General features: G+C 57.7%; 1 protein-coding gene and 1 long non-coding RNA gene across 2 annotated transcripts in view; both read left to right on the forward strand.

Annotated features, from left to right (window-relative positions):
* Window positions 1–3,543, forward strand: part of LOC122446466 — a 5,444-nt gene extending 1,901 nt beyond the window's left edge. Inside the window, exons 2-4 of the long non-coding RNA XR_006270879.1 lie at window positions 958–2,846; window positions 3,165–3,256; window positions 3,406–3,543. This is a non-coding gene — a long non-coding RNA (uncharacterized LOC122446466). The remainder of the gene's footprint in view (window positions 1–957; window positions 2,847–3,164; window positions 3,257–3,405) is intronic.
* A 3,141-nt stretch (window positions 3,544–6,684) lies between these two features.
* The window catches only part of STK32C (serine/threonine kinase 32C), a 72,018-nt gene continuing 52,942 nt past the window's right edge, over window positions 6,685–25,760 (forward strand). The window contains exon 1 of the mRNA XM_043476509.1: window positions 6,685–7,102. Coding sequence (XP_043332444.1) covers window positions 6,841–7,102 — 262 coding nt within the window. The 5' untranslated portion in view covers window positions 6,685–6,840. The remainder of the gene's footprint in view (window positions 7,103–25,760) is intronic.

The following is a 25,760-nucleotide window of genomic DNA, read 5'->3' on the forward strand; positions in this document are numbered from 1 at the left end:
TTCCACATGCCTCAGAGCAACTGAGCCCATGCACCGCAACGCCTGAGCCCTAGAGCCTGCAAGCCGCAACCACTGAGCCGAGCACCCAGGGCCTGTGCTCCGAAACTAGCGAGGAGCCCCCACTGTGCTGGAGGACGCCCTCGTGCAGCAGCGAAGACCCAGAGTAGCCAAAACTACACAAAACAAATAAACGAATACAGCAGTGTGTACTTGTCAAAAAATTTCTTTTTTAAGTTATACAAAGATGCTCCACTTCACCAGCGAGCAGGGAAATACAGTTTTATCCAAATGAGACACCACTTCACCCTTGCTCAGTTGGCAAAAATGAAGAGGTCGGGAAGCCCCCATGTTTGTGCCTGTGGCTCATTCTGCTGTCACGGTGTCTGTCAGCCCTTGGGGCGTGTGGGAAGGCACCAGCTCTCCTGTGTCGGCTGGACTCCCACGTACAGTGACCCCACGTTCCCCTCCAGAGTCTCACAAACAGAGATGCATCAGAACAGGTGGGTGGAGATATTCACAGCAGCCTCCCCCACGTTAGCAAAACCTGGAAAGGGCCCCAAAGGCCAAGACAGGAGAAAGCCATGAAATGAACCAGCACTAGCTGCACACAGTGAGAATGGGTCTTAGAAACAGCTTTTGGTGGGGGAAAAAAAAAAGCAAATTCCAGGAGACCATAGAGTATGAAACATTTTTTTTATACAAGCAAAACTAAGTAAGTTGTGAATGGTAGGATTCTAAAACGACAAAAACCAAGAGTCGGTTGGCCCGTGATCTGAGCTGGGGGAGCAGGAGATAGGGTGAACGTGGCTGGTGTTGAGGGTTGGGTTGTGTCCCCCGATTGGAACCCTGACCCTAGGACCTCAGACGTGCCTTACGTGGAGACAGGGTGTTTAAAGAGGAGATTGGTGTTAAACACGGTCACGGAACGGCCCTTCTCCAGTGTGACTGTCCTTACAGGAAGAGGAGATCAGGACACAGTCATGCAGACCGACGGCCCGTGAGGACGTGGGGAGAAGTCTGCAAGCCAGGGACGAGCCGGCTCTGCTCACTCCTTGATGTGGGACTTCCAGCCTCAGACCGTGAGAAAATAAATCCCTGTCACTTAAGTGCCTGCTCTTCAGTCTTTGCTACAGCGGCCCCAGGAACGCATGCAGTGGCGGTCCGAGGGCGGGTATCCCCGCCCAGGGTGGGGGTGCTGGTGAAGTGGGCGGCCCCTGGGTGGGGTCTAGCTCTTACCCCTTTGTGTGTTGTGGGTGCCACTGTCTGCATCCTGTTCCAGGAGAGAAGGGGTGGGGGCAGGGCTGAGCATCTGCAGCCTGTCTACTCGTGTGCGGGGGGTTTGTCCTGACACCCCTTCCTGCCATCGCCTGGGCCTGGGGGCTGTTCTTGGAGGTCGGCAGGGTCTTTCCCACGCTCTGGCTGAACCTCGGGCACTTACCTGCCTCCCAGGCCTTCTCTCCTTCACCTGTGGAGCAGGGTGGCCATGAGAGGCTTTGGAGGGCAGCTGTGAGTCCGGATCACGGTGAGAGGCAAGGGTGCTGCCCAAGGGGCCAGAAACGGGCAAGGGTGCGTCTGGTGCTGCGAGGAGGCGGTGTCGTCACCCCAGTGTCGAGAGCAGGGAGGCGTCTGCGGGCTGGGCACGGGTGGGCGGAGGGCCTGGACTCACCTGGCTCTGCCCCCCGCCCTCCGGCCGCCTGCCCCCTCCAGGCAGGTCTAAGGGGACACAAGAAGGTGGGGACTCCCCCACAACAAGACACTAGAACACAGGTGATTTCTCCCTGAGGGCCTTCCCAGGGCCACAGACCCAGCAGGCTCACAATCTGATGAGAACTCAGCCGTAACTGTGATACCTGCTGGCCCCCGGCCTGGGTCTGACACCCATGAGTGCTCTGTGCTGGCCTAGCAGGCCCCGCAGTGTCACCAAGGTCTCATCTCCGCGCCTAGCAGGCGCCTCCGTCTGCTGGAACTGCCCAGCACCTGCAATGAGCCGCTTTCTGCTCCAGGCCCCGGCCCTCCCCCCAGTGCTGGGTGCCCGGTTGAGGGGTGGCCAAGGCCCTCTGAAGCACCTGCTGACTGCTGCCTGCAGAGACCTACCCCAGCCCGGAACTTGGAAGCAAGCACCCAGCCGCTGGTGATAAACCTCTTGTGTGCGCCCCTGCGGGTGCTCCCCATCCAGGGCTGGTGGCCTCCCCGACAGACGATACTTTCCAGGGGCCTGAAAAGGACTGGCTTTGGGCTGCAAGGCTTGCCTTAGGATCGGAGCTCCAAAAGGAGTCAGAGATGGGAAGATCCACTTTGAAGACAGGATGGGGGACAAGTACAGAAACCTAGACGGTACAGAAAATTGGCTTGGCCCTTTCTTCTAAAGATTTCAGGAGAAATTGTATAGAACTATCTCAGAAGCAAGGGTTCTCCCCCAGAATCCTTCCTCCCCACGTGGTCCTCACCCTCGACAAGTCAGCTGCGAGTACGTATCCCTGTTTGAGGGGAGGGAAGCATGGCTCTGAGGGGCTGCTGAGGGCAGAGCATTGCCGCAGAGAACCTCTCGGGCCCTGAAACTGGGTGGACTCTTCCCCGCTGAACTCTGGACTTAATTGGAACAGAGAGCTCTTGATTTCTTCCAGTGTCTCCCTTTAGGAATGGAAACGTCTGTCCTATGCTTGTCCCACCATTGCATTTTGGAAGCAGATAACTTGTTTCTAGAGACACAGGTCCACCAATGGAGAACTTTGCGTCAGGCTGGGTCAAACCTGGAATCTCACCCAGACCCGAGTTACCCAATGGGTCTTGCACTTCTGAGCTGATGACATTTAGATGAGATTTTTGGACTCAGTCAAGCTCTAATGGTGAGACTTTGTGGATGCTGGGATGTGGTGAATGTATTCTGCATGTGGGGTGGGCTTACATTTGGGGACCAGGCAGTGGACTGTAGTGGGTTTAGTGGTGGCCACCCACCAAAAGATATGTCCACCTGAAACCTGCGAATATGACCTTATTTGTAAAGAGGGTAATTAAGTTAAAGATGGTATCATCCTACATTAATGTGTTCATATGCTTAGTTGTGACCGACTTTGTGACCCCATGGATTGTGGCCCGCCAGGCTCCTCTGTCTGTGGGGTTTCCCAGGCAAGAATACTGGAGTGGGTTGCCATTTCCTTCTCCAGGGGATCTTCCAGACCCAGGGATCGAACCAGTGTCTCTTGCATTGGCAGGTGGATTCTTTACCACTAATGCCACACAATCATCCCACATTAAGGTGAGTCCTAAGTCCTATAACAAATGTCCTTTTTTTTTTAACAAAAAAAAATTTATTTATTTGGCTGTGCTGGGTCTCTTAGTTGCAGCATGTGGGATCTAGTTTCCTGACCAGGGATTGAACCTGGACCCTCTGCATTGGGATTGCAGAGACTTAGCTACTGGACCACCAGGGAAGTCCCACAGATGTCCTTGTAAGGGAAGAAAAGGGTAGAAGACACAGATGAAAAGGTGGCGTGATGATGGAGGTAGAGCTTGGAGCGATGCCTCTGCAGACCGTGAGATGCCAGGAGCCTCTAGGAGCTGGGAGAGACGTCTCAGGACCTCCAGAGGGGACTGCCTGCTGACACCTTGATTTCCGACTTCTGGGCTCGTGGGAGAAAACTGGGAGAAAACACCTTTGTGTTGTTTTTGCCCACGAGTCTGTAGTCCTTTGTCACAGCAGCCCTGGGAAGTGGTACACTGGGTGTCTGACGAGGTTGAACGCTGACTGTGCCGATGCCTGGTACCATGACAACAGCGGGGAAGGGTTCCTCCCAGCGGCCGTGGGGCTTCTGTTCTCCGAGGTGTGTTTTCCTCTGGTTCTTGCTCTCTGGAGTCACATGACCTCGAGAGTCAGTACTGTCACCAGGCAACCCAGCCACCCAGCACTTGGTCCCCACATCCTTGCTTCCGCATGGCCTTTGTCCCGTGTCCCACCAGGGCTCAGTCTGATGGCCCTGTGGTCAGGGATGATCTGGTTTTCCACTTCCTGCTGGAAAGGGGACTCATGGATTCCCCCACATATGTGGGCAACTCTGACTGGAATCCTATTTGAGCTTGTTTCCTGTTTTCCAGGGTCCGTTCTGGTATGTTTCCCAGCAGGAACCAGTGCATTCAAATTGAGCAGTCTGAGGGGAGATTGATAACAGGGACCATTTACAAAGGTGCAGGCAGCGTGTTAATTTCAGAATGAGGAGATAAGACAAGGTACAGGTGAGAAATGGAGACTGCTAACAACCGCATCCTCTCGGGAAGCACAGCTTTCTGGATGAATCACAGGCCGATGCACATTTATGCTGGGCTTTCAGGAGCTGAGCTGGGAGTATAAGTCAGACTCCCGCTGCTCTGCGCAGGCCCTGTCTAAGCGGGCCCCCGCCGGCCCCCAGAGACACTGACCACTTTCTGTCCTCGCACACTAGCTCATTTCAATCTCAGGGACGGTGTCCTCACAGCTCCTGGGCCCCAGGCCTTCACCAGGTCACCAGCTGGGACCCCTGCAGACCATCCCAGCTCTGGTGGTCCCGTGACCACGCGCTGCCTAGGATCCGGGGCGGGTGCTCCAGGGGCGGGCTGACGGGGACACGTTTCTCTGGTGACTGCGGCACCCGTAGTGTCCTGTCACTGGCAGAGCAGGGGACGGCCCTGTCCTCACCCCGCCCGCGTGCCTGTTCCGCATGGGCATCCCTGGGCACACGGATGCTCTGCTGGCCTCCCTGCCCGCCAGGCCCCAAGAGCGCCACAGGGGCCCCGGGGGTGCGGCAGCCTGGTCTGCTCTCCAGTGAGCAGCTCGCACCCCCCTTTCCTGTCTCCCGCCCACTCTGCACCTCATGCTGTCAGCCTGCCTGGAGTGGCTCCCTGCCTCGGAGCACCCCCCTTTCAGAAACATTCCTGCACTCGCTGCTGCCTGGGGAGGCTGTCTACAGAGCCCTTTGTCTTAGCTGGGAGCCTTCAACAGGCCCACTGGGAGACAGGGCTTGCCAGAGGGGTTGTGTTCAGAGAGCTGGGGCAGCTCCACGGAAGCAGGCTCAGCCCGGAGCCCAGGGAACTTGCCTCCCTGGGGTTGGACTCAAGGTAGGACGCACCGCCACGTTATGCTGTGGCAAATGCGCCCCAAACCTCAGTGGCTTCCCACAGGGGCCGAGTTCTCCCTTGTTCTGCTCTTCCACTGCTGGTTGGAAGGTGGTCCCCCAGTGATCCTGACTCCTTCTGAGCCAAGGGGGCGTGTGCGGCCAGTCTGGACACTGGCCCTAAAGTGTGGCTCAGAAATGACCCAGATCACCTCTGCTCACCTTGCATTGTTCAAGCAGCCCACACTGGTAAAGGGGCTCCACTGAATTTCAAAGGTGGGATGGGGGACAAGCCTAGTCCTACCGCGGAGGGAGGAACAGCCAAGACTGAGGGACACAACGGGGTGGGGGGGGGGCGGGGCGGCTCCAGGGGCGGACAGGGCCAGGGAGGAACGGGGGCCTCCGGGGGGGGAGGGGGGGAGAGATGCGCAGGTCCGGTGTCCCGGCTTGCAGGTCGGGTAGGTGGTCCACCCTCATCCAGGGGCAGCAGAGGCCCTTTCGGGACTTCCTGGGGGAGGAACCTAAGGAGGTGAAGGCTTCCAAAAGTCAAAGGCGGAGAACTCAACAAAAGCAAGCCTTCAATGACCAAGTGTCAGGCACACAGGCTGGGCGGTACCGGCAGCCATCTCGTGGGCCGTCCGCTGTGCTTTACCGGCGAGGTCTCTCCTGGCCCTGCGATGGGGGGGCGGGGAACCGGCAAGGAGGTCAAACCGAGCCTCGACACCCCCACTCCTCGCGCAATACGCCGCACACGGCTCCAGGGCCGGCCCGAGGCGCGGACATGCTCCGGGAGCTTCTCGTCCCGTCCCATGCCCGGCCGGCCGCACTGAGAGCCGGACCGGAGACCCAACCACAGCGACCTAACCAGGGGACCCGAGGGCGCGGGAGCGGGTGCTCAGCGTCGCCGCGACCCCGAGCGCGCCCGTGCGTGCGTGTGCGCGCGAGCTCGCCGCGGGGTCTGGCCAGCCGCGCGGGGAGGGGCTCCCACCCAGGGCCCTCTCCCGCCCCGGGCCCGCTGCCGCCGCGCCCCTCTTTCCCTGCGGCCCTGGTGCAGCCGCCGCGCTGAATCGGTGCCGGACGCGGGGCCGCAAGGCGGCGATCTGGCCTTGGCCTCCGCACAGCCATTTCCCGCTGCCCCTTCGCGGGTCCCGCGCGCGGCCTCGCCAAACTCAGAACCGCAGGATGAGGTTTAAGGCGCCCCGGGACGGGCGGCAGCAGCTCGCGGGCCGCCTTTATCCACCAAAGCAAGAGGGACCCCTTTCTTGTCTTCTGTCTGTGCCGCCGCGGCGCTGTGCGCGGCACCCGCCCCTGAGTGGTAGGCGGCGGGTACCCAGGGCCGCGGGAGGGCTCTCGCTCCGGCCCCGCCCCGGCCCTTGCCCCGCCCAGGCCCCGCCCATTCCCCGCCCCGAGCTAGCTCCGCTCCCGCGCTAGCTCTGCCCCGGCCCCTGCCTTCCGGCCCCGCCCCCTCAATAGCTCCGCCCCCGGCTCCTGCCTGTCGGCCCCGCCCCTGCCCGCCCCCTCCCCCCCCCGACCCGCGCTAGCTCCGCCCCGGCTCCTGCCTGCCGGCCCCGCCCCGGCCCCGCCCAGGCCCGGCCCCCGGCTCTCGCAGTCGGCTGAGCTGACCCGGCTGCTGGGACCCGGGAGCGCCGAGCTCGGGGCGCTAGGCGGGTGCTGCCTGTCGTTCCCGCTCCCGCTCCCCGCCCGGTGGGCGGGCCATGCCCCGGACTCCGGCCGCGGTGCGCACTCCGGCCCGGCCATGAGGAGCGGCCCCGAGCGCAGGGGCAGCAGCGCCGCGGCGCCCCCCGGCTCGCCGCCCCTCGGCCGCGCGCGCCCTGCCGGCCCCGACGCGCCCCCGGCCCCGCCGCCGCCCGCCGCCGGCCAGCCCCGAGCCCGGGAATCCAGCGATGTCCGCGCGCAGCCGCGCCCCCTGTTTCAGTGGAGCAAGTGGAAGAAGAGGATGGGGTCCTCCATGTCGGCGGCCGCCGCGCGGAGACCGGTATTTGACGACAAGGAGGACGGTGAGAAGGGCCGCGCGGCGGGGACCTGGGCAGCGCACTAGGGCCCGCGCCGCTGGGGAGCCCGCGCGCTCTCGCAGGGGGGCTGCGGCGGGAGGGTTTCCGTGCGTCGGGGCACCAAGGTTCCCGGCGCGGGACGGCGTCCCGGGGCGTCTCGGTTTCCGAGGAAACTCGCGGACGGTGCCTGCGGTGCCCACGCGCGTCCCCCGTGTCCAGCCGCGGCGCGGCGCGCGGAGCAGGCCCTCCAGCCGCGGGGAGTGAGGGTCGGTGGCCCCCACTGCAGCCAGTGCGCTGCGTCTGCGGTTTCCTTTACTGTGCGTTGCGCGCGCTCGGTTGCCCCTCTGCACCTGAGGGGTGCCGAGTTCGCCAAGGGAGACGCCCGACCACAGGTGGCGCGGGGGCCCGGCCCTCGGAGTTCTCAGTGCCGGCGACCGCGCCGCGTGGCTTCGGGCGTGCCCACCTTTGCACTCAGATGTGCGGTGGAGGCATGCCTTTGTGCAGAAAGCCTCCCTTTGGGAACTAGTTTGCCCTCAGGTCCCCCTGCAGGTAAGGCTAGTGACCTGGAGGTGAGCGCCGGTGGGAAGCAGGAGACCGATGCAGGCCTGCGGGCACGCCTCCCTGAGCCCTGCTGGGCACAGGGCCTTTCCCTTAGCACCCCCCGGGGAGGTGGCAGTGCCCGCCCCGGAGGAGCACCGTGACACTTCCACAGGCAAGCAGGCAGCTCTTCTCTCAGATGTCATGCAGATAAGTTAAATGCTATAAGATGACACATTTGATTTTTTTTTTGACATTTTCTTAAAATAGTAGAAACATGCATTTTTCATTTGTAGGCAGCCTGCAGCGGGTAGAATGGATCTTTTATAATTTTAGAGCACAGCTTAGCCAAGGAACCCAAGCTATTTATTTCTGATAAATAATTTAAGCATTATAGGAAATTACAATACTATGACCTAAGGCCAGTGTTGGAGACTCTGCAGCCTGGTGGCGGTCCTCACAGAGGGAAGGGGAGCCTGCTGCCCGGCGGGGTGGGGGAGGTCTGGAGGAAGCTGGGTTCCAGTGAGCCCGGTCTCGGTCAGCGGGGAGGGGGCATGGGTGTCTGGACACGGTCAAGGGGCGAGGCCTTCAGGGCCGACCACGCCCGCACAGTGTATTCTGGGGAGACCTGTCTTTGTGCTCTGAACTTTAGGGTACAACTTACCGCTGGGGATGTTTTATATGTTACATGTTTTTGAGTGTGAATATTCCAAGTGCAGAAAGCCCACAGTGAATTAGGAAGGAATCAGGAAGCAGATTACACCTAGCTCTGGCTGCAGGGGCAGGATCAGAAAACGTCTGAGAAATACATCTGATTTCAGGACTCGCCAGTGTCAGCCTAGGGCTGGCCGCTCTCGTATGTTTTTGCATTTTGCTCTCCAAGGTGGAAAATGTAGGCAGAGAGGCATTGATGTAGCCCAGTGGCTGCCTTCAGCTTTGAATGGTCGAATTTTACTACCTGTTCAGAGTATTAGGTGTCAGAATCCAAGGAACATTAAAGAGGCAAAAAAAGCACAGAATCCATCTATGATTCTTGAGTCTGATTTGAGAATTACTTCATACGTTTCCCCCCCTCCGCCATCCCTGTTCGCCTGAAGCAGGACAGCAGAGGTGCCGGCTGTTCTGGGCTGGTGCAGGCGGGAGCCGGCTTCGGCAACAGGTACGCGCTCTTCAGCACACGTGCCTGTCAGTCAGCGCTCATCCCTGGGCGCCGCGGCCAGCTCTCCAACCTGAACCCCTCAGGATGAGACTTAGCTGGGCTTTGCTCGGTGAGATGAGAGGGCCGAGACTGACCCTGGGTCTGATCACTGTGGATGCGATCCTGGTTGGTGGCCACTTGGTTCCAGTTTTATTCTGTTTCTGTGTCATCGTCAGGGTGCACCCGGCTTGGGGATCATAGTACGTGTTTGCAAAGAAAGTGTGTGCAGCTCTTGGCCTGAAGGCTGTGGGTTTATTCACATGGAAAGAGCGGGCTTTGAAAAGAAGGGCCGGTCTTCCAGGAGGGCAAGGCTGTACCCCACCTTTCTCTCAGGGCGTGCAGCTGTCCTCCCCAGACAAGGTCCCACACTTCCTCGGCCCCGTGCCGGGTGAGCTGAAAGAGGTGACGGTGCTATGCTGAGGGCTTGCGTTTACTGGGACTGCCTGGTTGCCATGGTGATATGAGACCTTCTGATGAATTTTTTAGATTAAAACACCCAATTAATATATCAAATTTGGTATGCAGAGAAAAAGAAAAAGAAAAAGAAGAGTGCAGTTTAACCGTGTGCCAGGTAGATGCCAACTGAAAAGCAGAGTTGTGACATGTTGGCCCCTGTAGGTCCCGCGTCCCCATTAACCCCGAGGTGTCTGAGCCCCTGATCAGCCTGTGCCGCCGGGCCGTGTTCAGAGTCCTCTGGGCCTCCTCCTCGCAACGGACCCCTTTCTGTCTGCCCGAAGCCCCACCCCTCCTCTCATCCTGCCCTCGTGGCTTCGGGAGCACTTGATTCAGGGGTGGGCCTTGCGGGGCCTGCAGTCTGCTGCTCTGCCCAGCCTGCGGTGTGTTGGTCAGACGCCTTCATCCCTCTTGTCTGGACGTCTTCCAGCACCTTCCCCAAGCAGCTGGGTGCCCAGTAACTGGGGGCGGGGCGGCCCCTGCCCTTCTCAGCAGTCTGGCTGTTCTGAAGCCTCACGTGGGATTAGGTTGCAGGTGGGAAACAACCGGCCACGGGGAGGTTTGCCTTCACCCAGCGTCCTGGAACTAAAGCTTCCCGGGGCGGCAGAGTGCCGGTCCTCGACGTGCGGGGTGGGGCAGGCGGTAAGGCGGGACCTGGGGCTCCCGGAGTCTGATAACCTTTTACGAAACTTATAAAACCTTTTTTAACTTATAGAGAGATTAAAGTGTATAAATTTGTGAAAAATTTAGACTTTCCTAAAATTATCCTAAACAGGAAAACCAAGGCTTCGGTAACTTCAGCCCAGAAAGGCCTCTGAGTGTACGCCTGCCCCAGCCCCTCTCTCGGATGCACTCACATCTGTGTGAGTGTCGTGTAGAGACACTCTTTATGGCTTCAGTGCAGATATGGGATCATGCTTCATTTATGGTTTTGTCTAAACCTGCTGTTTTTACTTAGCGAGGTGTCATGATATCTCGTCGATCTAAAGGATCTCTTGTTGGCTAAATTTCCAAGGGCTGTTCTCAGTCCTCTAGACTCAAAGGATGCTCTTAAAAACTGTGGGTGTCTCCCTGCCCCGAAATCCAGGTTGGATTTGTTGGGGGGAAAGGCTGGGGGATGCTGGAGCTCAGGCATCAATATATAAGCAACTCAGCAGCGAGCCATCTTGTGTGTCCATCGTTGTACACTTGACATTGTTTCCTCAGGGTGCATTCCTGGGGATGACATTGCTGAGTCAGGAGTGCACACGTAGGGCAGCTTGGTGCATCCGCCAGCTCCTGGGGACGAGCAGTCCTGGGACACGCTGCTGTCCCGGGTGCTTGTTACACAGTGGTGACCCAGTGGGTGTGGCTGCTGCAGGTGCGGGGTGCCCGGAGAAAGGAGGAGGTGGAGAGACCGGTGTTGGACAAGGAAACATGAATGTAGCGAACACGGGCGGGTGGAGGAGAGGGAAGGAGGGAGGCCCTGCCCTCAGAGCCCGTGGAGGGTCCTCTCGTCCAATCCTCACTGCCTCTGGGTGTTGGTGACGGCTTTACTATTTGACCACCTGAAACATTGCTTTGCTTTGCTTGCTGCTGAGGTTGGTCATCTTTTTCTTTCCACGTTTGTGTTCTGCTTTCCTGAATCGCCAGCTCCTACCCCTGCCCTGATGAGAGACGCTTGTTCAATCCCTGGGTTGGGAAGCAGCCCACTCCAGTGTTCTTGCCTGGAGAATCCCGTGCACAGAGGAGCCTGGCGGGCAGCAGTCCATGGGGTCGCCATGGACACGACTGAAGTGACTTAGCGTGCATGCACACACCCCTGCGCCGAGCCTCCGGTTGGTTGGGCTGTTTGCCGCCCTGTGTCTTTTCACAGTTCCCAGGAGAGAAGGGCCCGGGGCGGTCATTCATCTTTCTGTGCTGCCTGTTTTTTTTCCATGTGCATGTGCTGATTTTTTGCGGTCGGAGTCATCAAGGCCTCCTTCCTGGTGGTTTTCTGCCTTTGTGTTCAGTTACACCACTATGTGATGCTCATTCAGTTTTAAAAACCTGCACTTTCTTCTAGTGCTTCTGTGGTTTCACTTTTTACGTTGCGACTTTTGGTAATTTTGGACTCACATGGGAAACAGAGAGAAGGGCTTTTCTTCCCGCGGACCCTGCCTATGCTTAGACCGGGCATGTTCATTGCCTGTTTTTGTTGAATTGTGAACAAGATCTTTGCACCCGTCAAGTTCCACACTGGTTAGTGCTGGTACAAAGGAAAACTTAACTTTCAAAGATGTCTGGCCTGAGTGTGGTTTTCTGCGGAGGCTCCTCATGACTCTTGAGTTGATTTTCCCAGACTTCCTGGGTGGTCGGTCGAGTCACCTGCCAAGGACGACTCGGTGACTTGAAGGTGTGTGTGCCCAGAGCTGGGGGCTTTGGAGTGTGCGGTGCTGGGTGCGTAGCATCAGTCCGGCCCTGTCACTGAGTCCTCATCCGGTGGTGCATGGACCTGACTTACAATAGGTGCCTCTCCCTTCCCTCCCGACCCTGGGGAGCGGGGCTGGCCGGGGTGGGGGGCAGCTCTCTGTGAGGCCCGGGCTGACTGCAGTTCACCCCCTCTCCCACAACGCGGGGGCCTTGGTGGCAGAAGCACGGTGGCTGCAGACCCTGGGGTCCTCTACCAGCCAGCAGGAGTCCCTGGGCGCCCCGGTGCAGGGTCGGGTGTCCCAGGGGGGCTGTGGGGCAGCCCTGAGCTTGATGTGTTCCCGCGGCTGACGAGGCTGGTCCGGGATGGACCAGGGACTCGCTGTCGTGCTTTTTATGTAACAAATGTCAGCTCTGCGTGTCTATCCATCTGGCTGTGTGTTTTAAAATGCTAAAAATAAGTTGATTTTCTTTTAAACATTTAGCCACCCGTCTCTCCAGTTGAGGAGGGATGCAAGGATGCACGGGTGGTGAGCCTTGTCCGGGGCTGCTCTCTGAGGATGAACCCTCCCAAGGCCCCAGGTCGGTCGGAGGGAGGCAAGGCCTCAGCCCGGCGTTTATTCGGAGCAGGGTCGGGGCGGCTCAGAGGAGCTTCTCAAGCTGTCGGGGCCCCCAGTTCATGGGACCTTGTGAAGGTGCAGAGGCTGTTTGTCGGCCTTGGGTGAGGCCTCGGGTTCTGTATTTCCATCCAACATCCCACCCACCCCGGCGAGGGCAGCGGTGCTAGACACAGAGGGGACGCACTCTGGGTGGAGGGCTTGTTGGGGGGCGGGGGGGCTGGACCTGGGGGCGTGGTCCCCGGGGCACCAGCCCCAAGGCACCGGGGGCAGTGGGGTGTGCCCGCCCCGGCACTCCACTGGGTGATGCCGTTGGCGATGGGCGCTGCCTCGTCTGGATGCAGGCTGGCTCTTCCTGCCGAGGGATCGCTTTAGTTTTGCTCTTATTTCTGTGTTGCTCTTTTTCTCTGGCGTCGACCACGTGGACACACGCACCCGGAACAGCCACGGCGCTTTGGATGCTGCGTCTGCAGCCGACGCCACAGCCTGAGCCTCTTCCTTCCCGTGATGAGCACTCAGCCCCCGCCGACTCCCACCCAGCCCGGGGGAGGTGTGTTGCCAGAGGCGGGTGGCTCAGGGCTGCGCGCCCCCGCCCCCCGCCTCGCTTCTGGCCACTGTGTCCTCTCGTCCAGGCTGCTCTGACAGTCCAGCCCTGCTGTGGGGGCTGCCCTGCTCCAGGCCGCTGCAGGCAGAGCCTTCCTGGGGCCCCAGGCCAGCCGTGCCCGCCTCCCACCCCCAGGCCGGTGGCTCCGCGTTCAGGGTCTGTGCTGTGTGGCCGTGGGCCAGAGTCCCCTTTGGGTGGGATGCTCAGAACCAGACTTGGTGTTTGTTCTTCTGATGTCCTGTGTCCTGTGCAATCAGAGTTTTCCTCCTTGTGTGTTTCTCAGTCCCTGCCTCGCTCTGCCGTCTCTGGATAAATCTAGGGAGAGAGAAGACTTTGGTGACCAGCCTCTCTGCTACAAGGCCCGAGTCCAGTGGACGCTGGACCTTGCTGCTCCCAACAGCTGCTGGCAGGCTCCTCCAGCCCTGTCCCTGCTTCCCCGAGGGAGTCAGGTGGTCACCCGTCACCCCGTCCAGGCCTCTGTCCCGTCCCAGGGGGTGGACGCACACTGACCGGCCCCCTGGAGGCCACAGTGGGCTCCTCTTGCTTCCCTCAACGCTGGCTGTGGCCAGCATGCAGAATTACTTTAATGCTCAGAATTTGAGACAATTGGGGAGAAGCTGCAATTAATAAAATCATTGTTATTTTTAAAAAGCAGGATGCCTGCTTCATCAAAAGCTATTTTCTCATTGACCTGAACTCTCTTATTTAGAAACCAGGGCGCTGGGCAAGATCAGTGTGCCCCGCCCAGCCCCCAGGTCACTCCCTCCGCGCCCCGGATGTGACTGAGTGTGCGGTGGCCTCCAGCACTTGGCCTGCGCAGGCCCTGCAGGGTCGACGCCGTGCAAACCCAGCTTGGTGTTATTTACGTCCTGAAGCCGAGGAGATGGTGTGGGTGGGCCTCCGTGTCGCCCCCAAGTTATTAAAAATAGGAGCTGAGCACTTTGGGTTTCTGGGGTGTAGACGCTCACGGCAGCTCTCTCTGCACGCGCCAGGCGGGACCTGCCACTGATGCTGGGACGTGCCGCGCCATGCGCGCGGGTCTGGAGTCTGTCGGGCTTCCCGGGCACGAGTCCCCTCTTCCTGCTCCTGCCCTGCGGGGTCCGCGGTGCTGGGTGCCGCTCCCAGCCTCCTGTCTCAGACTCGGCCCTGGGGGCCGGGAGGGGGATCTTGGCCCCGGCTGCTCACCCCGGGACAGTCTGTTATTCGCATGTGTGCGCTCAGCCCCTTCAGCTGTGTCCGACTCTCTGTGGCCCCGCGGACTGTAGCCCACCAGGCTCCTCTGTCCCTGGGATTCTCCAGGCAAGGTTGCCATGCCCTGCGCCAGGGGATCGTCCCAGCCCAGGGATCGAACCCGAGTCTCCTACGGCTCCTGCGCTGGCAGGCGGGTTCTTTACCACTAGCACCACCTGGGAAGCCTGTTTGTTCTTTGTTTCTGGTAGTAAACAACCCCCAAACTCAGTGACTTAGCAACAACCATTTATACTGTTTTTCCTGATTCTGTGGCTGGGAATCTGGGCGGGTCACCCGTTCCACGTGACGTCCGCGGAGCTGGGAAAACCTGGTGGCCTCCCCGTCACGGCCTCCCCAGGGCTGGTGGCTGGCTCAGCGGGAGTCGTGTCCCTGGTTGGGGGTGGTCCCTGGGGTCTCAGCTCCTGTGGGGCGGATGCCCGGTCAGTTATCTGTGACCACGTACCGTGTTGCCCCCAAACGGAAAAGGGGCGGCTGGATGCAGCCACATCAGCGCCTCGTTTCGGGAGCTGGTGGCTTGGGGGTGGCCCGGATCAGGGCCGCGCTGGGCTGCGGGGATCACGCGTGTTTGCTTCGTCCCTGATTCTCCTGTTTCCTTCGTGTCAAGGTCATCTTGGGTTTGGGAAGTCATCTTTTAGCTGCTGAGGCAGACAGCACGGGGCTGAGGGGAGGAAAGGAGGGAGATGGGTCACAGAGGAGGCAGACGGGAGGGGCGAAGAGTCTCATGCCGAAGGAAGGGGGGCCCCAGCGCCCTCCTCGGTGCCCGGCTTGTGCCCACTCGCACGGCCCTGCCTGGTGGTGGATCTGCTTGGCATTGACCCGGAGGGGCAGGTGGGCAGCTGTGGGATGGTGGCCGCCCTTCGGGACAGGACGCTACGCTGAGCGCGGGGTCTGGACGCTCTTCTTGGTGGAACTTGAATCGGACGGGGGTCCTGGGCCGTGTGGGGCCCGTGGCAGTCAGAGCTGCAGACAGGAAGGGGCGTGGTCCCCGCAGAGCCCCGGAGCTGGACCTGGTGCAGACCCTGGGGGCGAGGGGGGCATGGGGGAAGGGGGCGAGACTTTGGGGTCAACGCCTGCTGTCCCCTGTCCAGCATCACCGACCTCACCACACCCACTCAGCCACGGAGCGCCGCGGACCCGCTCCCACCCGGAGGCGCACCCCAGTTCGGATGATAGATGATGCGGCTGGCTGTCCAGACGCAGACACTGCTGCTGGTGATCGTTTATTCCTTTTAGCTTTTTATTATATAACGAAAGGTGACAAGAAAAGTATTAAGAAATTCGGTGTCTTATGTAATCTCAGCGCTAAGATAACCATTTGTGCTTTTTTACACCCCCTCCCAGTCCATACTTGAACACACATGGAATATATATGACTTTTTTTTTTCATGTATTTTTATTAGTTGGAGGCTAATTACTTTACAATACTGTAGTGGTTTTTGCCTTACATTGACATGAATCAGTCATGGATTTACATGTGTTCCCCATCCTGATCCCCCCTCCCACCTCCCTCCCCATCCCATCCCTCTGGGTCTTCCCAGTGCACCAGCCCTGAGCACTTGTCTCATGCATCCAACCTGGACTGGCGATCTGTTTCACACTTGATAATATACATGTTTCGATGCTGTTCTATCAGATCATCCCACCCTCGCCTTCCCCCACAGAGTCCAAAAGTCCGTTCTATACATCTGTGTTTCTTGTTCTGTTTTGCATATAGGGTTATCGTTACCATCTTTCTAAATTCCGTATATATGCGTTAGTATACTGTATTGGTGTTTATCTTTCTGGCTTACTTCACTCTGTATAATGGGTTCCAGTTTCATCCATCTCATTAGAACTGGTTCAAATGAATTCTTTTTAATGGCTGAGTAATATTCCATGGTGTATATGTACAACAGCTTCCTTATCCATTCATCTGCTGATGGGCATCTAGGTTGCTTCCATGTCCTGGCTATTATAAACAGTGCTGCGATGAACATTGGGGTGCACGTGTCTCTTTCAGATCTGGTTTCCTCAGTGTGTATGCCCAGAAGTGGGATTGCTGGGTCATATGGCAGTTCTATTTCCAGTTTTTTAAGGAATCTCCACACTGTTTTCCATAGTGGCTGTACTAGTTTGCATTCCCACCAACAGTGTAAGAGGGTCCCCTTTTCTCCACACCCTCTCCAGCATTTACCGCTTGTAGACTTTTGGATAGCAGCCATCCTGACTGGCGTGTAATGGTACCTCATTGAGGTTTTGATTTGCATTTCTCTGATAATGCGTGATGTTGAGCATCTTTTCATGTGTTTGTTAGCCATCTGTATGTCTTCTTTGGAGAAATGTCTGTTTAGTTCTTTGGCCCATTTTTTGATCGGGTCATTTATTTTTCTGGAATTGAGCTGCAGGAGTTGCTTGTATATTTTTGAGATTAATCCTTTGTTTGTTTCTTCATTTGCTATTATTTTCTCCCATTCTGAAGGCTGCCTTTTCACCTTGCTTATAGTTTCCTTTTTTGTGCAAAAGCTTTTAAGTTTAATTAGGTCTCATTTGTTTATTTTTTCTTTTATTTCCAATATTTTGGGAGGTGGGTCATAAAGGACCCTGCCGTGGTTTATGTCGGAGAGTGTTCTGCCAGTGTTTAACAAGTGGTGCTGGGAAAACTGGTCAACCACTTGTAAAAGAACGAAACTGGAACACTTTCTAACACCATGCACAAAAATAAACTCAAAGTGGATTAAAGATCTAAATGTAAGACCAGAAACTATGTATGACTTTTAAAGTAAACTTTATTTAGAACATTTTTAGCTTTACAGAAAATTTACAGAAAAGTTGTGATGGTGGTACAGAGGGTTCTTACATATCCCACACCTAGTGTCCCCTAATGTTAATATAGCGCATCTGTCGTAACTAGGGGGCCAGTGGTGAGACGGTATTGTACTAGTCAGGGCTCTCTAGACAAACATTAGACAAATAGAGTAATAACATGTGTGCGTGTGTGCATGTGTGTGCACACGCACGTGTGAGCACGTGTGCAAGCATGTGCGCACGTGCGTGTGTGTGTGTGTGTAAATGTACATTTTTGTTGTTCTGTCCCTCAGTCATGTCCGACTCTTTGTGACCCCATGGACTGCAGCACGCCAGGCCTCCCTGTCCATCACCAACTCCCGGAGCTTGCTCAAACTCATGTCCATTGAGTCGGTGATGCCATCCAACCACCTCATCCTCTGTCGTCCTCTTCTCCTCCCCCTTCAATCTTTCCCATCTTCAGGGTCTTTTCCAGTGAGTCAGCTCTTCTCATCAGGTAGCCAAAATGTTGGAGCTTCAGCTTCAGCATCCGTCCTTCCAATGAATATTCAGGATTGATCTCCTTTAGGATGGACTGGTTGGATCTCCACAGTCCAAGGGACTCTCAAGAGTCTTCTCCAACACCGCAGTTCAAAAGCATCAATTCTTCATTGCTCAGGCTTCTTTATGGTCAAACTCTCACATCTGTACATGACTACTGGAAAAGCCATAGCTTTGATTATACAGACCTTTGTTGGCAAAGTGATGTGTCTGCTTTTAAAAACGCTTCCTAGGTTTGTCATAGCTCTTCTTCCAAAGAGCAAGTGTCTTCAAGTGCCAACCCACATCAGGGAGGGCCGCCTCCTTTGCTGAGTCCCTGGTTCAACTGCTAATCTTGCCCAGAAGCTCCCTCCAGACAGGCCCAGAACACTTGAACCTGGGTGCTCCGGGGCCAGTCAGCATGACACGTGAGATGAACCCCCACGACTCTCAGTGATACTGAAGTCATGGTTTATTTAGATTCGCTGCTTTTACTGAACATTCTTTTCCTACTCCAGGGTCCCGTCCAGGATCCTACACGACATCTCACTGTCCCTCTTTAGGCCCCTGTGAGCTGAGTCAGTTTCTCAGACATCCCTTCTTTTGATGACCATGACAGTTTTGGGTCTTTGGGAGGAAGACTACGGGAAAAATGCTCTTCTCGTCACGTCCTATTGAGGGTGAAGATGCTCAGCCTGGCTTCCTGCTGCTGATCTTGACCTTGACCACCTGGCTGAGGTCGTATCTGGCAGGCGTCTTCACTGTCAGGGGCTCCTTCCCCCGTCCACACAGTGCTCATCCCTACGGGGTAGGGGGTTGGGGTCCACCTCCTTTAGGGGGAGGCATCTTCATGAAATCACTTGGAATTCTTTGGCACAGAAAATTCGTGTATTCTTCCCAGTTGCTTTGTTATTCAGTCATTCACTCGAGCCCTTACAGGCTCATGGATATCTGTTCTATGCTTTGCATTACGATCCAGAACTCCTGTGTTTTACTTATTTTCTGCTCAGATTGGCCAACTTTGGCCATCAGAAGCCCTTCAGTTGGCTCCTGGCCCCTTGGGCCTGCTGCCCTCACTGTTTTCTGTCTTTGCTTTTTTCTGAGCACTTCCTTACTTTTTGGGACTAGAACATGCTCTGGACTCATTGTGTATTCCCCAACCCAACCCTAGAACCAGCCAGTTCTCCCAGGAGCCCTGGTCCTTCTTCTGGGTAGGGTGTCAGAAACCAAGATCTGGGTGCTGGGGGTGCTCACCCTTCCTGGGAGATAATAACCTTTTAAAGCACAGAGGTGTACCCAGCTCACCGCTCAGCCTCAGGCCCAGACTCTTAACCTTCAGGAGGTCTGCACGCGCCCAGAGCAGGTCCCTGCCCCATCCCCTCCTAAGCCAGGGCCCCTCCACCCGCACTGGGGCAGGGGCAGTCTGTCTCCAGGCCTGCAGGCAGGCCTGTCCAGGGTCCCAGCTCGGGGACAGCGGCCGGCAGGTCTGGCTCCGGGGACGCAGGGCTGTGTCTGAGCCCTGTGCCCAGTTCACGTTTCATAACTGTTGACGCGTGATGGCACATGCTCCCGGCGGTGGATGGCATGAACCGGGCGTTTTTGTGTCCCCAGGGTGGAGATTGATGCCAGGCATCCGGAAGACACTCTCCGTGTGTCTGGGGGAGAGTAAACAGCCTGCTTCCTGCTCCCGTGTCAAGAGCTTCCCTTGATGCCCTGTCCCTGCTCGTTTGTTCCCTGTTTTCAGCAGATCCTGAGGGCGCTGGTCCATGCGGGTGTCTGTCCCCTGGACCTGCAGGCCAGGATTTGTCCCTCGGCCCCCAAGCCCTTGTGAAGCTCCTTTGTGCGGGGGGCAGGCTGACGCCCTCCCAGCTTCCCTCTCTCCCAGGACGCCCCTGCCCGCCTTGGCCTCTCCTCCTGGGCCCCTGCCCCCTCCTTTCCTGCTTCGCTCACGGGGACGGTCTCACAGTTTCAAATACCATCCATATGCCAGGCCTCCCAAGTTTCTCTCCAGCCAGGACCTTGCCTCCCACATTCCATCTCTGGCTCGTGTGTCATACGTGTGTCCTTTAGCGTGTTCACACCCACACCCCTGCAGTCTCCCTCCTCACTGACTTCATCCTTCCAAATGCCTGTTGACCCCTCTGCACTTGACACGCCCCCTCCCCAACCTGGACCTCACCTGGCACCTTGGTTCTGCCTTCCAGAGCACCGACTGCCCGTGTCCCCACCGCTCCACACGTCCCGAGCCCCCCTCCCCACCCCTCCATACGTCCCGAGACCCTGTCTTTGCCCTTCCACAAGCGCCGAGCACCCCTGCCTGCCCCTCCATCCCGAGGTAGCAGCCAGGCTCACCAACCCCAGTGCCTGCTTCAGGGACCCCAGGGCTGAGAACTCTAAGGGTACCCGGGCTCGGCCTGGGGTTCTGGGGTTAACTTGTGTGTGCATGTGAGCTTGAGCGTGTGTGGGAATGTGTGCGCTTGGGGTGTGCACGCCGTGGCCGGGCTCTCAGGCACTGCCTCGGCTGTCCCCTCTTCTGGACCCCCGTCCCCCCTTGTGGCCCCCTGGCCCCCTTGTGGACCCCCTGCCTGCTGTGGACCCCTGGCCCCATGGAGGTGCAGGTGCCCCGGTGCTGGCTCCGTGGGGTGGGCAGCTCTCCCGGGCAGCTGTCTCCCTGCACGTTGGAGAAGCAGCGTCATCGTCGAGGCCCCGCGAGGTTCTCCCTCGGAAGGACCCCGTGGTCTGCTGCAGGGAAGCCTGGGGTGTTGAGCGAGGCCCGGGGTTTGGAGCGGAGGCAAGCCAATGCCTGACCCGTGTGTGGGCTCTGCCCCTCTTCTCTGCTGGGACGGCAGGAGTCGGCGACCCGCGTCCCTCCCACTGCCGGCGTCCGGCTCACGGGGGCTGCCGCTGAGGAATGGCCATCTCAGCACACAGGTGGACTTGGAGCCCACGCGGGCCGTGCCCGCCAGCTCCGAGGCTGGGGGCTCCGTGCGGAGCGCTCGGTGAGGTCAGAGCCGTGGGGCACTGTGCGGCAGGCTGGGGGGCCGGGTTTGCTCAGCACAGCTTCCCTGGGGGTCGATCGCTTCCCAGGGCAGGGGCGTGTCCTGCCTGCCCTCTCCCTGGGCTGACCCCCATCTTCAGGCCCTGGGGGTGCAGCCTTGCAGTGAGCGTCGTGGGCTGAGACGGCGAGGGGACGGTGGTCACCTGGAGCCAGGGGGTGGGCCTGGCCTTGGACCCATGTGTGCCTGTCCAGTGGAGTCTCAAGGAACCTTTACAGAACGAACTCAAGTTATTTTTAATTAAAAAAAAAAAAAGCAATGCTCCAGAGAGCACAGGTTTGCTCGTGTGCAGATCCTGTTAATTGAGAGGTTCAGTAGGTTGTTAATTACTCTTTTATCAGCAGCGTCTTCCCTCCCAAGGGCACTCAACTTCCCGTCTTGTCAGCGCACAAAGCACGTGGCCCCGCCCAGGGGCCCGACCGCGAAGGGAGTGGGTGCCTCTGCCCTGGGCCGCGGGTGCGGCGTGCCTGCGTCCCGGCTGGCCTCCCCGCGTCCTTGGCGGCCAGTCTGGTCCTGTGCTGGCAGGGGGGCCAGTCTGCATTTCATGTCGTTCCCTTCAGTCCTCAGTGATCATGCTGGGAAAGGAGACGCTTTTAATCTGGGGGAAGTCCAGTTTTTCACTCATTTCTCCCTTTAGGGTTGGTTCCTTTTGTGTCCTGTCTAGAAAATAGTTACCTAACTCGTGGTCATAAAGACTATTTTTCCTTTCTTCTAGAGCTTTTATGGTTTTACTGTTATTTTTTTTTCTTTTGTACAAAAAGCACATATCATCCCCCCATCACAAAATCGGGTGGCTGTATGATAGGAACGCATCCAGATCAAAGACATAAAAAGAAAAACTCACCACTTACACTGAAACCTACCAGACTCTTGGAGTGGAAGTGAGCTTGTTGCTCCTAGAGGTTAATTGCATTGCTTTTGACTCCAGAAAGACCCCGGTGCCTTTCGACACTGGCCAGGGTTTTCCGTATTTCCCCACCAGACTTTCTCAAAGGAAACTCATTCCAGATTCTCACCTTTTCCACCGAGGTCTTAAAAGGGAAATGGAGTTCCGGCTCATCCTGTGGTCTCTGGTAACCTCAGGTCTTTAATGTGACCACTTTCAAATTTAAAAGGTCGACGTGGAGATACTCCTACTCGGCTGTAGCGATTCTTGCTTTTGTTCACGCTGCACTTCAGGCTGGTGTTTATGTCGCTCAGACGCCGGGCCAGAGCTCCGTCTCTCTGCTCCCTCTCCTACCTTTCCCTGCCCCCTTCCTCTCCTTTCCTCACTCCCCTCCTCCTCTGCGGTCTGATGTCTGTGATCCAGCCCCGCTGGCTGAGATGATCGTCCCCTCCCCAGGAACGGTCCTCCGCATCTTTCTAGAAAGTCGGGTGAACTTGCACGCGGGGCCTCTTCCTGGCGCTACTCTGCCCCGCTGACCTCTTTGTCTGTCTTCACAGCAAGGCCGCAGCGGACTGACTGTTGTGGCTTCACAATGGGGCTGAAAGTGGGTGTGTTTGCTCACCAGCTTTGTTCTTTTTCCAGATTGCTTTGACTTTTCTAGATTCTTTGCTTTCCTCTGTAAATTTTAGAGTCGCTTTATCAATTCCTAAAGTGAGCCGACTAAGATTTTGATTGGGATTCCATGAAATTTGATCACTTAAAAAAGGAGGGACTCCATAACGTTTTGAGTTTTCCGGTCCAGGAACATGGCGCTTCGTGCGTCTGTCCCGGTCTATAATTTCTGTCAGCATGGCTTCGTAGTTTTCACTGTGCAGGGGTTGCAGGCATATTTAGTGTTTTTTAAAAATAAATTGTTGCATCTTGACTGTATCCCATAACCCTGTGCAACATACCTATTCTAATATCTTGTCTGTAGATTTCATAGGTTTTTCTCTGTTGCTTGTGAATGAAGACAGATTTAACAACTTTATGCTTTCTCACACTGTCTAGACATCCAGCACAATGGAAATCAGAGGTGGTGGGAGCTGGCTTCCTTGTGTTTTTTGTGATCTTAGAGGGAAAGAGTCCAGTGTTTCACCGTTAAGTACGATGTCAGCTGAGCTTTTTCAAAGATTCCCTTATCAGACTGAGGAAGTTTCCTTCTCTTTGTAGTCTGCTGAGTTTTTGTTTTAAAGTCATTGATGGTTGTTGGATTTTGCCAAATGCTTTTTTGTATTTGTGGAGATAACTTCTTTATTCTGCCAACGTGGTAAATTGCACTGACTGACTTTTGAACAGAATATCAGTCTCACATTATTAGGTTCATGTTTAGATATTGCTGAATTCAATTTGCTGATATTTTGAGGTGAGCCCAGTGGCTCAGTGGTAAAAAAAAAAAAAAAAAACCTCCGCCTGCCAATGCAGGAGCTGCAGGTTCAATCTCTGGGTCGAGAAGATCCCCTGGAGTTGGAAATGGCTACCCACTCCGGTCTTCTTGCCTAGAGAATCCTGTGGACAGAGGAGGCTGGGGGCTTCAGTCCACGGGGTCGCAGAGAGTCAGACACGACTGATCGACCGAGCACACATGTGGCCTGTGATATTTGTGTTTATACTCACTGGGGACACTGGCCTAGAATTCCATTTCTTGTGATGTCTTTGGCAGGTTTGTGCCAGCCCCATAAAGTGGGTTGGAGGTATTGCCTCCTCTTCCTGTTTCCTGTAAAGTCTGTGTGAGGTTGGCGTCATTGCTCCGTTAACCCTTTGCTAAAGGTCACCAGTGAAGCCCCTGAGCCTGGAGCTCTCTTTGTGGGGAAGTTTTAAGGACAAATTCGATTTCTTTGATAGCCAGGGGATATGCAGATTTCCCACTTCTCCCCGTGCTCGTCTTGGTCATCTGTCTTTCAAGGGCTGGAGTTCGTCCCTTGCGTGACGTGCTTGTTTTCCTTCCGGAGTCTGTAGCGATGCCTCTCCTTTGTCCCTCATGTCAGCGTTTTATGTTCTCTCTCTCTCTTCTGTCCGTCAGTCACCACGAGGAGCGGTGAGACCTCCGGCTCTGCTGGTCGGTCTGTTCCTTCCTCCCCTGCGGCCGGTTTGGCTTCGTGTGTGTGTCTGGTTTGGGCCGCATGCGCGTTTGGCGCTGCCGTGGCTTTTTCGATGACTTGACCCTGCATCCTTACGACGCGTCTGATGATGCTCCTTGGCGCCACGTCTACTTGGATGCTATGTGGCTGCCTGCGTTCCTCGGTGGGGTCTGCTGTGAGCAGCCGTCGCCTCCCTAACCTCTCGCCTCTGTACCTTTAAGGAGGAAGCGGTTTCTTTATAAATAGCACTTGCTTGACTCTGGCTTTTTAAATCCAGTCTGGGGATGCCTGCTTTTTAGAAGGAATCTTCATCCATTTACTTGAATGTAATTGTCGATATATTTGTCTAAAATCTTGCCATTTTCCCTACTTTTCCATTTGCTATCCCCATCAGTTAATTGTTTATCATCAATCTCCTGTGTTATGGGCTTCTCTGGTGGTGCTCCTGCCGATGAAGGAGGTGTGGGTTTGATGCCTGGGTCAGAAAGACCCCCTGGAGAAGGAAATGGCAACCCATCCAGTCTTCTTGCCTGGAGAAGCCCACGGACAGAGGAGCCTGGTTGGCTGCAGTCCACGGGGTCGCACGGGGTTGGCCGTGGCTGAGCGACCTGGCACAGCTTGTCATCTCCCGTTAGAACAGAAGCCCCTTGAGGGGAGGGGCACTGTTCCCTGAGAACGTTCCCGGTCTGGGGAGGGGCGGCCCCAGGGCTGCAGCCCTCGGGCTGTTTGCCTGGACGGGAGAGGCCTGGGTGGTCGCAGGGTCTGCCCCTCCAGCCCCCTCCTGGTGCAGTGAGTGAGGGGCCCCCGCGGCCGGGCTGGGCGGTCTCGGGCCTCGTTTGGTCCAGGTCGCCTCTTCAGCGCTGTCTCACTGGGCTTGTGAGGTGCCCCCCTCCCGTGGGCTGCGGGGGCTGGAGGCTGCAGGCGTCCAAAAGTCCTCAAAGTCTCCGAATTTGGAGACTCTGAGACAGGGAAGGGCCTGTCTGCAGCCAGACGGCCGCTGGTCGAGGCCACTGGCTCCGCGTGGCGAGGGGGCTGCCCCCTCGGCTCCTGTGGGGGGCGGGGCGGGGCCTGCTGGAGAACCCCTGTCCAGGCTTCTCCGGCTGGTGGGGCAGAGCTGTGCCCCCGGCCAGGAGGCAGGCTGCTTTCTCTGGACCTGAGCGGTACGGGCAGCCCCTTCCGGTGGCCGGACGCTGCCCAGCACGTGCCGGGCGCTCCCGCCCCCCTGCCCCCACGCGATGGCCCCCTGCCCTTCAGTGGACATCGATGCCCGTCTCCGGCCGTGGGGAAGGGCGTCTGGGCGGCCAGGTCACTGGCCAGGAAGGCCCGCCGGGATCCCAGAAGCTGACACGTCCTGCTCTGGTGACACCCACGGCCTGTGCTGCTGCCGTCCGGGCCCTGGAGCCGCGCGGTCAGCGGAGACGGGCAGGCCCTGTGGGCTGCTGCACCCAGGCGGGTGCTGCCCTGGGTCCCAGGCCTGGTGACCTCCACGGGTTCCTGGTCCAGCCCAGCCCCTTCCCGCCCCGCGTGGCCTCACCCTCCTCTCCCTGGGCGCCTGTGCCCGGTTTCCTGTTCGGCGAGGTGTCCGCATAGGCGGTGGCCCCCTGTTGGGGGGCAGAGGACGTGGGCACCTGGATCTCGGGGACCCAGGGCAGGGCCAGCGCCTCAGCCTTAGCCTCAGGGGCGGCTCCGGGTCTGAGAGTGGACCGCCGCGTGATCCCTCACTGGTCCCCTGCCCTCTGCGGGGACGCTGCGCCTTCCCTGGGGACGGGCGGGAGCAGCCGTGTCCCTTCTGCCGGCTCAGCTCCGTCCAGACTGGCAGCCGGCGCTCAAGGCGTTTCACTGGTGGCTCTGGTCTCATCAGGGGTCAGCGAGTGATCACGGTGCCCTTGGCTGCCTCTGCCTAGTGGTCAGTGACTTTATCTTGTTTCTCTCGAGGAGGGGGCTTCACTGCGCCTCCAGGACAGGAGCTGTTCTCCACGAGCCCGCGGCCCTGAGTCAGATAAGCAGCTCGGGTTCTCAGGCACCTTTGCCGCGGAGCTGGCTCACACGGCATGGACTCCGCTTGGGGGCGGCGGATCCTGACGCCTGCAGAAGGTGACAGGGGGGCCTTTGCGGTCCCAGCTGGCGCTGGGGCTCCGCCGGGCGGGGGCCGCGTGGCCGGGCGGGGGTGGCGCGAGTCTGCCTTTCTCGGCAGTGGGGTGGGCGGTTCTGCGGAGCCCTTGCGCTGCAGCCGTCGCAGGCGCCCCCGAGG

Source organism: Cervus canadensis, chromosome 8, assembly GCF_019320065.1.
Source record: "Cervus canadensis isolate Bull #8, Minnesota chromosome 8, ASM1932006v1, whole genome shotgun sequence".
Lineage (NCBI taxonomy): Eukaryota > Metazoa > Chordata > Mammalia > Artiodactyla > Cervidae > Cervus > Cervus canadensis.